This window comes from Fistularia commersonii, chromosome 21, assembly GCF_037954325.1.
Source record: "Fistularia commersonii isolate RoL2024-O1a breed Wild chromosome 21, RoL_Fcom_v1.0, whole genome shotgun sequence".
NCBI lineage: Eukaryota > Metazoa > Chordata > Actinopteri > Syngnathiformes > Fistulariidae > Fistularia > Fistularia commersonii.
The window spans coordinates 3463307-3476380 of record NC_141304.1 but is presented as its reverse complement, the minus strand read 5'-3'; the positions used below and the strand labels follow the sequence as shown (position 1 = coordinate 3476380).

Below are 13074 nucleotides of genomic sequence, written 5' to 3'. Positions count from 1 at the left end.
CAGTCAGGCATTCAGGGAAATGACCCACGGTCTGTGTAACAGGGACAACGCAGACCCGGGTCCCTGTATCCCACTACGTCTCATCTCCGTAGGACAGGGCCCAGTTATACAGATGAAGGAGCAGGGCTCCACTCCCCCCAGAAGTAGATGATGCCAAGGGCTGGACTCATGTAGGGGACTTTTGCCATGTCTCCATCAACCTGGCAGGGACTCCATGCATAGCCGTTTTTGACACCAGCTCAAAAGCAACACTGGTGAGGCCTGACGTGGTTTCGGCAGGGATGCAGCCGGAACCTACGACAGTGAAGGTACGTACAATGAGCGATGAACTAGCCCCCATCATTGGAAGGGGGAGGTGAATATTCTTGTGGGGGGCCTGACCGTGGCATTAATGGCAGCAGTACAGGACCCCTGTATATTAGGACTTGACTTCCTCCGGACCGACCGCTGTGTGTTAGATCTTGTGAAAAACACATTGGCCTTTCCACAGGGACTTAGTGAAAACGCTCTCAGGCCCCGAGACCACTCCCACCAACCTTACGAGTTGCGGTGGCACATTATGGGTTAGACCCCTCACTCCACACAAGAGCCACACATGGATCCACGGGGGGCAGGACTGTTTGGGATTGTGAAAACCCTGTGTCGCATCCGGCAAAGTTTTTACTGGGGTCTGCTCAGGAGAGCTGTTGAAGACGTCTGCTGCTTCTGTGATCCCTACACAGTGCACAAAAGTCTCCCTGAGCAGTTGCGCCCAGCGTCAACAGCTAGCCATTGGGACCCTGATGGAAAGAGTGGCAGTGGGTGCCATGGGTCCATTTCCTTGCACAGATGGTAACCGTTATGTTCTGTTCTATGGACTGATTTACAAAATGGCCAGAGGCATATGCCATACCGGACCAGGAGGCAGTGATTGTTCCAGATGCTCTGGTGGAGGGCATGTTTACCAGGTTTGGGGTGCTGCAGGTCATCCACAGTGACCAAGAAACGAACTTCGTTTCAGATGTGTTTTCTGTGCTGCGTGAATGCCTGGGAACATACAAGACTCCAACGACTCCTTTGCATCCCCAGAGTGATGGGCTCGTCGAAAGTTTCAAAAGAACTCTGGCAAAACAACGGGCCATCCTCACTACGGCACGCCAGTGTGACTGGGACATGCACCTCCCCCTCATCTCATCGGCCTACAGGTCAGCTGTGGAGGAAACCACCTCTTGCACACACCCCTACTCATGTAGGGGCTGGAACTGCGGACACCTGTGGAAACGATGTTGGGCAGACCCGCGGACACAGCAGCGGTACCACCATGACCAGAGTACGCCAGAAGGCTCGAGGATCGAATGGAATCTGCTGCAGAAAGACCAGCTGCAGAAAGCAGGCACGAGGCAGAAAAGAAACTCTGATATGAGGGCCAGGGGGAGGGATTTTATGGCTGGGGACCTGGTCTGGGTGTGTACAGTCCAAAGTAGAAGAAGAGTTGGAGCTCTGAGCTGGACAGTCATTGGGTGGGGCCATGTGAGGTATTAAAGAGGCTGGGGGATGTGGTATATAAGTTCCAGCTGCCCCCAGGGTAAAAGGGTGGTCCTCTACAGGGATGGGTCGGCCACATACAGAGGTGGCGCTCATCCACGTCGGAACCCTGGACCTTCAACACCTACCCGAAGAAGAAAAGCAGCCACACTCCCAGGCCCAGGCCCCTTCCATTCCACCTATTTCTCCATCCCAAAACTCACTTCCTGTTTATCAGCAGGCAGTTCCAAGACCGCAGGTGCAGCCATACTAGTGCAGTCAAAGCGTCCAGGTAGACGGAAAAAACCTTCCCGCTCATTTAAAGGACTTTTTCTGTGAGGGGTGAGGGTTTTTGTGAAGGTGGGCAGTGTAACAACCCTGCGGTGCTGTTAGCCGAAGTTTTGAGTTCTGGGTTTTCTTACTGGCTGTGAAAGCATTGTGGGGTTGTAAGGGAGCAAGGGGGCCTGGTGAATGGAGAGAGCGGAGACGGAAGATAAGTGAAGCCGCTGTTTTTTAAGTGTGCTAATAAAGATTGTGCAATAAGGTTTGTTAACCGCCAAATCGTCATTGTTGATCCATGCGGATGGTCCATGCGGACATTACAATTTTGTCAATTCTGACCATTTGTTTTTCTCTTGTGAGAAAGTACATTCTTTCTGGATTGCATTTCAAAAATATTATGAATTAATCTGAATTATATTAAAATTCCCTAAAATATGAAGCGACCTAAAAGCCAACTATGTTTAGATTTGACCATTTTCGTTTGTTCAGATTTGTTAGTTCAATAAAGTTATAGTAAAGTTTTTTCAATATAGAAAAAAAAAACTTTGTTCAGATGTTATATAATTCACAATGATGTTTATTCGGCAAATAAAAGTATTTAAATGAACAGTATCTGCAACGTGACTTGTTTTTAACTGTAATATTTTGATTCGAAAGGAAACAAAGTTATCGTAATCGACAATTCTGCCATAAATCGGTATCGTATCGATTCATAGGTAGTTTCTCCCATCACTACCCGCTAGCTAGCTAACTTGTTTGAAGCTAACTAGCTCGGTAGCTAGTCTGTTGTGTTGTATCAGGCAGAGCTCCACTCCCGAACAGCAGGCGGCGTCAACGCGCCGCATTGTCGGTTTGGTTGCTCAAGTACACGAATGAAGAAGGAAGGGAGAGGCGTGCAAGCAAAATATGTTGGAAAGTCGCAGGAGAGACTGTCGAGAAGTGACTTTTGAGCAACAAACTCCAGTGAATGACACGCTGTCGGTTTGGTCAAGGTTATTCTAAGGTAGCTTTTAGCCCAAACAAAGACACAATTAAATGAGCTGAAAGCCAAAACTTCGATGCGCAGTGGGGAGGAGGAGGAGAGACTGGGGCGGCGGACAAAGCCTTCAGTCGGGAGAGGAATGAAGCCTTCACCCAGGCCGGACATGACCCCTTCCTCCGGGTTCCTACAGCTGGAGCAGGAGCTAAATGCCCAGCTCCGCCAACTGAGCTTCACGGAACCGGTCCGATACGTGTACAACCCGCTCGAGTACGCATGGGAACCGCACAGCCGTTTCGTGGAAACCTACTGCCGAGCCGGCCAGAGGGTCCTCTTCCTGGGCATGAACCCCGGGCCCTTCGGCATGGCCCAGACCGGGGTGAGCGCCGCCTCCGCGCTGGGAGGTTGGGGGGTTGTTGCTTTTGTGTGTGTAGGGGGGCTACAGAATGACTGTTGCTACCTTTAAATTATATAATTTTATTATGCAAATGTACAAGTTTACGATTCTGTATCATTGCACATTCCCGTCCAGAGAAATCCCGAATGACAGCAAGTCTTTGCAGAGCAAAGTATTATGAAGTACAAATAAGTAATAAGGTGAAACAAAATCTAAATACGACACTAAGCAGCCAATGAAAGTGAAAAGTGGATAAAGTGTGTGCAGGTCCAGCAGAGCTTTTACAGTTTACATAAATATAACGCATATATCAATTAAATGTCTATGAACCTGATTAAGTGCATTTCTGTTACAGCCAGTCACGTCTAGATTTATGGTCTGTGAGTCTTACTTATTTGTTCGTTGTTTTGAAAAGGACAAGATGCCTGCATTTCTGTGATGTGTGAAGCTAAAGCTAAATGACCGTATCTTGTTTTTCACAGGTGCCCTTCGGTGAGGTAAGCGCCGTGATGGACTGGCTGCAGATCTCCGGGGAGGTGGGCCACCCCGAGGACGAGCATCCAAATCGCAGAATCACTGGCTTCGGCTGCACTCGCAGCGAAGTGAGCGGCGCCCGTTTCTGGGGCTTCTTCCGCAGTTTGTGTGGCGAACCGGACCGGTTCTTCCAGCACTGCTTTGTGCACAACCTCTGCCCGCTGATTTTCATGAATGCCAACGGCAGGAACCTGACGCCCCCCGAACTTCCTGCGTCTGAACGGGAAAAGCTCATGTGCCTGTGCAACAGCTATCTGTGTAGGGTGGTGGAGACCCTGGGCGTCTCCATGGTGATTGGCGTAGGTAAAGTAGCCGAGCAGCGGGCGCGACGTGCCCTGTCTGCTGCAAACATGAACATGAATGTGCGAGTGGAGGGCATCATGCATCCATCGCCCAGAAACCCACAGGCCAACAAGGGCTGGGACAGCATTGCCAAAGCTACACTAACAAAGCTTGGTGTTCTGGATTCCCTGCTCGGCACGTGAGGTCATCAGCTTTCAACCAGAGTTCCAGCTGCTTCCTCATATCCTGGAACAGGACACTCCGGATTCCAAGAATCATACCGGTGTCCTTACCTCACACTGCGCTGCAAATATCTGCACACACAAGTAACCTGGCACCATAGCTGTGTGATGACAGGGACCTGGGGTGTTTATATAGTGTGTATCAAAGTGTAAACTCTGGTGTTTTTGTGTGTTTTTTCTACTTTTGACCTCGGGACACCCCGCTGTCCATACTATTCTGTAAATCTACCGGGGGAGAGAAAAAAAAACATTATGTATATAATTGTGGATTTTTCATTTAACTCAATGTCACTGGGTTTCATGTCCTGTTTTTATTGTTTTATTTTCCCCTTTTAATCACAGTGTACCAGTCCTGTATGTTCTGTTTTAAAAATTTAAAGCTGTCTGTCCACTGAAAAAAAAGTAATGTTACAGCATCAGAGCATCTCATATTTTCCCAGCTTCCATGCTAACTTTTTATCCTTGGCTCTCAAGTCTAAATTAGTTCAGGAAGTACCTGCACTTAAATGACAGCGCGACATGTTTTACACTAAACCATAGCTCATCACCCCAATTTGTATTTCTTATGAAATCTGTTTAAATAATATTTGTTTGTGTATAATAGGAGTTTGTGTGTGTGTGTATAGTGTATGCAACAATACTGTGGTTCAAACACCATCAGCACAGTCACATTTGGTAGATTTGGGGAATTGAAATAAATGTCAGGAGTCCTTCATGTTTGTTGCATTCATTAATGAGTAATAATGTATGGGTGGTTGCAGGTTGATGTTTTTGGACCCCCTTCGAAAACATCACTGCCCGAGACGAGATTTGCAGGGACGAATGGGCCAAAATACCAGCAACAGTGTGTGAAGACTTACAGAAAACGTTTGACCTTTGTCATTGCCAACAAAGGGTATATACCTAAGTATTGTGATGAACTTTTGTTATTGACCAAATACTTATTTCCCACAATAATTTGCAAATAAGTGATTTAAAAATCAGACTGATTCTCTGGATTTTTTTCTCATTCTGTCTCTCATAGTTGAAGTGTACCTATGATGAAAATTACAGGCAAGCATTAATATTTATAAAGTAATGCCCTTCAAATGGCTGAAGAAAAACACACTGAAAGGAAGAGAGCATGAAGAGTGACCCACTTCATATTCAACCTGTGACTTCTTCATCCTGGGAGAAGTCTCCTTAAATGGCCTCAGATGCCATAACTCCAAATTTGCATGGTTGTAAATAATCTACTCTGTGAAATCTAATCTGGATTACTGAATTTTCGGTTAATGCCCCTACAGCACTTCATTTTCGTTGTAATATTGTATCAAGTATGACTGCATTGACAGACCTACACAGGTGCATCACTGCCCCAGACCACTTCTAGGAATGGAACTGAGCCCGGATCCACGAGGGATTTGAAGTCTATAACCCTTGCCTCACCCTTCAGGCCTCCGAGACTCCATTTCCCAGGATGCCTACAGGCCTACCCCTCTCCGAACCCCATGAAGGCAGGCCACGGCCGCCGATTCCGTCAGATTCTCTCGTCGTCTGCCGTTGGACGTTCCTTCCTGGACCACAAGGACCCCCCAGGCCCTTCTTCATCACCAGGACCCCTAGGACCGTCGGACCCATCCTGCATCCAACGGAGGTGAGACGCATTAAGTGTCGTGAGATCACAGCAAGGTGAATAATTAACAGGAAAGTAATTAACAGGAAAATAATTATAATTAATTTGGCCATTTTTAGGGGTTGATTTTGACTTTTAAGAATAAAAGAGTGATGGTGATTGATTAGATCATTTTTATGGGTTTATTTTGACTTTTAACAGTTAAATAATTATGATAAAATTGGCAATTTTTAGGGGTTAATTTTGACTTTTAAGAATGAAAGAGTGATGATGATTGATTGGATCATTTTAAGAGGTCTGTTTTGGGAGAAAAGAGGTATTATTATAAATCTGGCCAATTTTAGGAGTTTGTTGGCCTTGTTTTGCTGCTAAGTTTAAATGTGTGTGTGAGAATTTGTTCCAAATAATCCTCTGCCAGACGGGATTGCTTAATGTTTGCAGGCACGTTGTTTACAAGCACACCACACACACACACATACACAAACACACACACACACAAATGCCCCCCCCCCCAAAACAACTATCACTTTCCATCAGCTGCTTCCCCTGAAGCCTGACACCGGAGCCCGCTGTGCCCAAAGGTGGGTATCACCATGGATAAACAGCCCAGGGTGGTGTTTCGAAATGTGGGGCAGCTTTACTTCCCCCAGATCCGGGTGGAGTGTCGCTATAGCCTGACGCCAGAGCATCACTGGAGCAGCAGCGACTGGATCGGCATCTTCAAGGTGAGAGGCGGGGCTGCGGGCGGCGTCTGCGGTCCTCGAGTAACATTCTGACCTGACCCGGTCCGTGCTGCAGGTGGGCTGGTCTTCGCTTAGGGACTACCACACCTACACCTGGGCGCAAGTTCCTGAGGGCTACGCCGAGGGGGCAGAGGTCGACTGCTGTGCACTGTTTCAGGGTAATTGTCACCCATCACCCATTAGCCTTGCACACCTCAGCTCACACCATTGAGTTACTGATCTGCAACGGTGTTCTAGTGTGTCTCCACGCCCGAAAAACATGGGACCAACATGGACGCAGAGCACAACTATATCTAACCATTTTTATAAGATGATTTCATCTGCGGACAAACAAACAGCATATTATGACAGGAAATGTGTGCTTGTCGTAGCCTTTTACCTACCCCAGCCCAGTGCCCTGGAGTACCAGTTTGTGTATGTGGACATGGGGGGGGAGGTCTGCGCCCGCAGCCGCCCTTTCACCTTCTGTTCCCCGAAGCCGCTGGATGAGCTGGAAACCCTGAGAGAGGAGCGAGATGAGGAAGATGGGGAGGAGGAGCTACTCATGGTGGTTCCCAGGGCTCAGCTGCTGCAGGTGGGGTCAGATAGGGGACCCACTTTAGATCTAAACATTATTGCACGACTCTTCAAATGTACTGTATTTTCTGCACTATTGAGCACACCTGAATATAAGCCGCACCGTCTAAAAATAAATTAAAATAAAATGTATGTATACATATACAGACCACACTTTTCTAAAAGCTGCAGGTACCAACATTGTAACATGAGATATTTAAACAGAAACATTTTTTTTAACTTTTAATTAAATACGTGCCGGTAACAAATATGTACTGGAATTTATTTCTAATTCTATTTCTAAAATATGTTTCTAATTTATTCAAATTTTATAATGAATATGTAACATTAATAAGGTTATAGATGATTATAATCTACATTCAGATTCACATTACGTTCATATTCATATGCAGTATTATAGATAAATGAAATAGATTTTTTTATATGAATATATACATATATTGTAGAGTATATATGTATTCTATATTATCCATGAAAATAAAATGATGAGATAACATCTAAAATGTATAATTATGTTATTCACCGAAACAGAATAGCAAAAATCAATAATACTAATATCATTAATAAGTTGCTATTACTTATAAATGATCTATTTTGTAATCAAATTGCCATATTGTTATTGAGCTTCTTCTTAAAATGGCATAATTGGATAATGGATAATTTTGATATCGAAACTTACATATCAAATGTTTCCTAATTGCTGTAATAGCAAGAATAATTAGTAATAATGATAATATCAATGGAGCATTGATATAATGGCAAATTAGAATAAAAATCTTATCAGTTTAAATATGTGATTATTATTCACAACTAAATATGTAATGATTTATACCTAAGATATGACGATAAAGAGATGAAGGTGGTGCTTCTGGTGTTCCTTCGAGCAGACTCAGCTGGAGCAGAGTCTCAGAGAGCAGCAGGACATGCAGCGAGCTCTGGAGGCGGCGAGGAGCGAGGTGGAGAGCGAGAGAGCGCGCAGCAGACGAGCAGAGGAGGAGTGGGAACGTCAGCGGGAGGCGCTGATGGAGGAGGTGGCTGAGCTCCAGGAGAATCTGAAGGAGAATAACGGGATGTTGAAGAAGATAGAAGGCAAACACAATGTGAGAACAGCTCAGGTCACATAATGGCGCCTCGAGCACAGAGAAAACATAACTTCAAGCATTCCTTCTAACACACCTCCACACCTTCAAACACACCTTTGACCATACCTCTAAACACACCTTTGACCATACCTCTAAACGCACCTCCACACCTTAAACACAGCTCCAACCATACCTCCACACTTCCAAAGACACCTCCAAATCCTTCCTTTTTCTCCGGCCTCCACAACCTGGCCAGGACGTGAAGTACAGCAAGGAGAACCTGAACCTGGAGCTGTGTAGACTTGTGTCGGAAAAGGCCAAGGATGAGCAGCGGATCCGGGAGCTGGAGGAGAACGTCCGGGCCCTGGCTGAGAGGAAGCAGGAGGAGAGCCTAGAGCTGGAGAGGTGAGATCTCTACACATCTGCTCAGGGCAGGCGCTCCTCCCCTGGGTGTAAAGCTCACCTCCCTCGTGCAGGCTGAAGGGGAGGATGAAGAAGATGTCCAGCCAGATGACACACGACGAGGAGAAGAGGAAGGCTTTGCAGGCAAGTGTCTCGGCCCAGGAGTCGGGCTCAGAGAACTCGGGCTCAGAGCTTCACCTCCATCTCCACCTCCACTCCCCGGGCAGGCAGAGAATCAGGCCGCCCTGCTGGGGCGTCGGGAGCTGCAGGAGCGCCTGGAGGCGGGCGAGCACATGGCAGAGGGCCTGCGGCGGGAGCTAAGGGAGCGCGGCGGCGCCCACAGCCAGACGCTTGCTGAGCTGCACCAGGCACGACTGATGTCTGCACAACTCACCCTGCAGCTGTCTGAGGAGAGCCTGCTGCTCCAGGAGGAGAGAGCCAGCTGGACCCTGGAAAGGGAGGCCTGCAGGACGGCTACTGAGGTCAGGAACACCACTGTGTGTGTGTGTGTGTGTGTGTGTGTGTGAAAGTGAGTGCGCGCGTGTGTGTTTGTGTGTGAAAGTGAGTGTGCGTGCGTGTGGGGTGGGGTGGGGTGGGGAGTCTGTGTTTGTGTGTGTGAAAGTGCGTGTGTGTCTGCTGTGTGTTTTGGGGCTGTCTGTTAGTGAGTATGGGGGCGTGAGAGAGTGTGTGTGTGGGGGGGGGTAGTGCATATGTATGTTTGTGTGAGTTTCGGTTTGTGCATGGGTGAATGTGCGTGTGGTATGGGTGTGTGTGTGTGTGTATGTTTATGTTGGTATACAGACACACTGTGCGTATGTATGTGTGTTTGGGGATGTGTATGTGTGTGTGTGAGCGTATGAATATGTGTGTGGGTGACTGGGTAAGAGTGAATCTGTGGGTATGTGTGTGTGTTTGCGTGTGTGTGTGTATGAGTGTGCGTGTGTGGCATGGGTGTGTGTGACTGTGTATGTGTGTGAGTATGTATGTGTGTATGTATGTGTGTGTGTGTGTTTGTGGGTATGTGTGTGTTTGTGTGAGCGTGAATGTGTTTGTGTGCGTTTGTTGCATATACAGACACTGTATATGTGTCCTTGTGTGTGTGTGTGTGTATGTGTGTGTGTGTATGTGTGTGTGTGTGTGTGTGTGTGTGTGTGTGTGTGTGTGTGTGTGTGTGTGTGTGTGTGTGTGAGAGAGAGAGATGTCAATCCCCTACCGTTTTGCAGAATGACCAAAGAAAGCTGCAGGAACTGAGTATGGAGGTGCAGAGGCAGGAAGAGTGGCTGCAGGAGGAGAGGATGGAGAAGGAGAGGCTGGAGGAGGAGCTGGAGAACGAGAGGGATCACAGCCGTGTGAGTAACCCTCAACCCTACTCCACTTACACTAATTCACCTTAATCCTAACCAACCTAACCATAAGTAACCAAATCATAACTGACCCCTACTTTGACCCAGGTACTGCTGGGGGAGATGAAGAGAGAGATGCAGGAGTTGAAGGCCCAACTGAGAAGGACTGAGAGTGAGACAGAGGAGCAGCAGGACAATGAGGTGAGGAACCGTCTCATATCCTTCTTTTCAGCAGAACAGGAGGTCCAGAGGTCTCAGAGGTCTTCTCCTCTGGTCTCAAGAGGAAAACTTAAAAATGATTTCCTTAAATGCAAAAATAGTAGAATTCACAACAACAGAAATCGTTTCCATGGTGATGTACTTGAAATGGCTTCTCCATCTCTGCCTCTCTTCCTCCTGCTATGGAATGTGACTCTCAGAAGGTGATGAGATATGTCCTCCAGCTGAAGCGGAGGTCGGGGCTGGTGCCGGAGCCGGGTGAAGATGCCAGCTGTGAGTACTGAGTCTACACTGCCGCTGGCCAGAGTGTTGCTATGGCGTCCAGCAAATCTTCTTTTGTCTCCTCACAGGTGAGGGCTGGCCTGCTGAAGACGAGGAGTTTGGAGGGCCTTCAGCAGACACCTCCTCCCCCAGCACACACCAGGTTCCCAGCTCCGACGAGGAGGAGAACCCGGGTCCAACTCCCGGGGAGGAGGACCGGGATATCAACACACCCACGAAGAGTGGTGACGACACACCAGCCGCTGACACATTGGTATGTCATACACACATACGGGTATGCCACACACGGATACACTCCACGCACACGTAGTTGTGCAATACACATATATGGGTAGGCCATATAAACATAAAGGGTTACTTCATACACACACGGGTATGCCATACAACACACATGTGTATGCCATACACACACATTGATAGACCATACACACACATGGATGTGCCACACACATACACACATGGGTATGCCTTTCGTATACATGACTATGCCACACACCAATGGGCATGGGTGACCATACTTTTTTGGCTTGCGAGCTACTCTTAAAATAACCAAGTCCAAATCATCTGCCAGCAATATATATATATACACACACACACACACACACACACACACACACACACACACACACACACACACACACACACACACATACACATACACACACACACACACACACACACACACACACGCACACACACACACACACATATGTATATATATACACACACACACATATATACATATATATGTGTGTCTGTGTGTGTGTGTGTGTGTGTGTGTGTGTGTGTGTGTGTTCTTTCCCTTGCATAACAGCATCATGAACATATTTTGCACAATATAATTGTGTTCATTTTTGGCCATTACCTTACCTTGCATCACCTCCATTTTTGGTCTTATATATATATGTAGATATATATATAGATATACACACACACACACACACACACACACACACACACACACATATATACATATATATATGTGTGGAGTAAGACCAAAAATTGGTCACACACACACACACACACACATATATATATGTATATATGTGTGTGTGTGTGTGTGTGTGTGTGTGTGTGTGTGACCAATTTTTGGTCTTACTCTGATGACATCTTGCATTGAATGGACTCAGTCAACTAACAGGTGGCCCAGCCTCTAACACACTTCCAAATCCATCAGTCATGATGGAACAGTATTTGTATTGAGATTTTGGATTGGCTGTATTGTATGCCATCAGTGTCGCAGTGGGGAAGGATTATAGTCTAACAGATATTTTTGATGACACCATACGCACACACACATATATATACATAAAGTATATATTTTTTTGTGTGTGTGTGTTTATACAAATATGTGTATGAAAGAGAGGTTGCCATGGTAATGACAGATGATCTTCCTCCGCCGGTGTCTCTGACAGAGCAGGAAGAGACAGAGCTACTTTTCCAGAGATGAGAGGAAACAACTGATCCGACCACAACTGGACCCCCTGCTAAGGTGATGGCCTGCACATACACACACACACACACACACACACACACACACACACCCTGAACTTCCTGTGACGTCACTGCCTGTCTATTGCGAGAGGCCTGGGGTGCAGCGGTGAGAAACTATTGCTGATGCAGTGACACAAATAACACCTTCATGTTTTCACTCTGGTCTGCAGCAACACCCCGATGTGGTAACAGCCGGACCAGCCAAGTGGGTTCACAGCATCGGGAAGATTTGTATTGATTATTGTCTTCAAGGAACCAGGTGTTGAACTGGCCATCATGCTGTGTGTGTGTGTATGTGTGTGTGTGTGTGTGTGTGTGTGTGTGTGTGTGTGTGTGCTGGAGTATGACACACACAGAGCTTTAGCTTGTTCGGTTGTTCTGAAGATGACCTTCAGAAGTATCTCAGGTTTTCCTCTTGAGGTTTTGAAATGCGTTGTGGTTGTTTTAGGCCTGAGGGTGTTTACATGCATTTTTTAAGTCTTTATTTATTTATGTTTTGTGTTCTTAAACTGATTGTAGTGAAACCAAATCCAAATTTCTGTTTCTCTGAAAATAAAAGTTGGATTAAATGAAGTATGTGGGTGATTATCTCCAGCAGAGGGCGCTCAAACACCGTTAGGAGCCCATAGTCATGTGGCCTCCGTCCGCCGTCCCTCCGCCTTCATCACATGGAACACATCTCCATGATGTTGTGAGAACATGGAATGTCATGTCAGGCCAAGACTGAAGGTTCACAAGGACAATCTGAGCCTTTGCTTCAGCCTCGAACCCTGTGGACGGGTTTTGACTCGACTCACCTGTCAATACATGTCCAAAGCGGACGTGGAGCCCTTCACCCTCTTTTCTAACTGATTTTGGCTGTGGGAGGACCAAGGAGAACTCATGGAGAACCCGTGGAGAACATGATGGCTCTTAAGTTGGGCTGAGTGCTGCTCACCCCCAATCCAAAGCTCTCAAGGGAACCCCCTACCGCAAAGAACGGAGAAGGAGCTCTTTGAATCAAATGTTCACAAAGTGGAGGTCAAATGCAATTGCTGTGTTTTCCAGGAAGGAGCTCCACTCATGCAGGAACTTGCAGGAACTTTCTGATATTTCTTCA

The 13074-nt window shown here is 46.8% G+C and overlaps 2 protein-coding genes across 3 annotated transcripts; both read left to right on the top strand.

Annotated features, from left to right (window-relative positions):
* The first annotated feature begins 2669 nt into the window (after positions 1–2669).
* Positions 2670–4934, top strand: LOC147222088 (single-strand selective monofunctional uracil DNA glycosylase-like). The gene is made up of 2 exons (XM_086167892.1): positions 2670–3143; positions 3644–4934. The coding sequence occupies exons 1-2, from the start codon at positions 2844–2846 to the stop codon at positions 4178–4180; spliced, it is 837 nt and encodes a 278-aa protein (XP_086024018.1). The 5' UTR covers positions 2670–2843; the 3' UTR covers positions 4181–4934.
* Positions 4935–5732: 798 nt separating this feature from the next.
* LOC147222087 (calcium-binding and coiled-coil domain-containing protein 1-like) lies at positions 5733–12548 on the top strand. Of its 2 annotated transcripts, XM_086167891.1 has the most exons (15): positions 5737–5855; positions 6372–6415; positions 6485–6559; positions 6633–6735; positions 6949–7151; positions 8041–8253; positions 8492–8640; positions 8712–8785; positions 8869–9119; positions 9861–9986; positions 10089–10181; positions 10400–10472; positions 10550–10734; positions 11897–11973; positions 12146–12548. In XM_086167891.1, exons 5-15 carry the CDS (start codon positions 7002–7004, stop codon positions 12162–12164), a joined length of 1410 nt encoding a protein of 469 aa, XP_086024017.1. In that variant the 5' UTR covers positions 5737–5855; positions 6372–6415; positions 6485–6559; positions 6633–6735; positions 6949–7001; the 3' UTR covers positions 12165–12548. The 2 variants fall into 2 exon arrangements, with proteins under 2 accessions (XP_086024016.1, XP_086024017.1); XM_086167890.1 differs by having other exon boundaries at positions 5733–5855; positions 6372–6559.
* Positions 12549–13074: the final 526 nt, after the last annotated feature.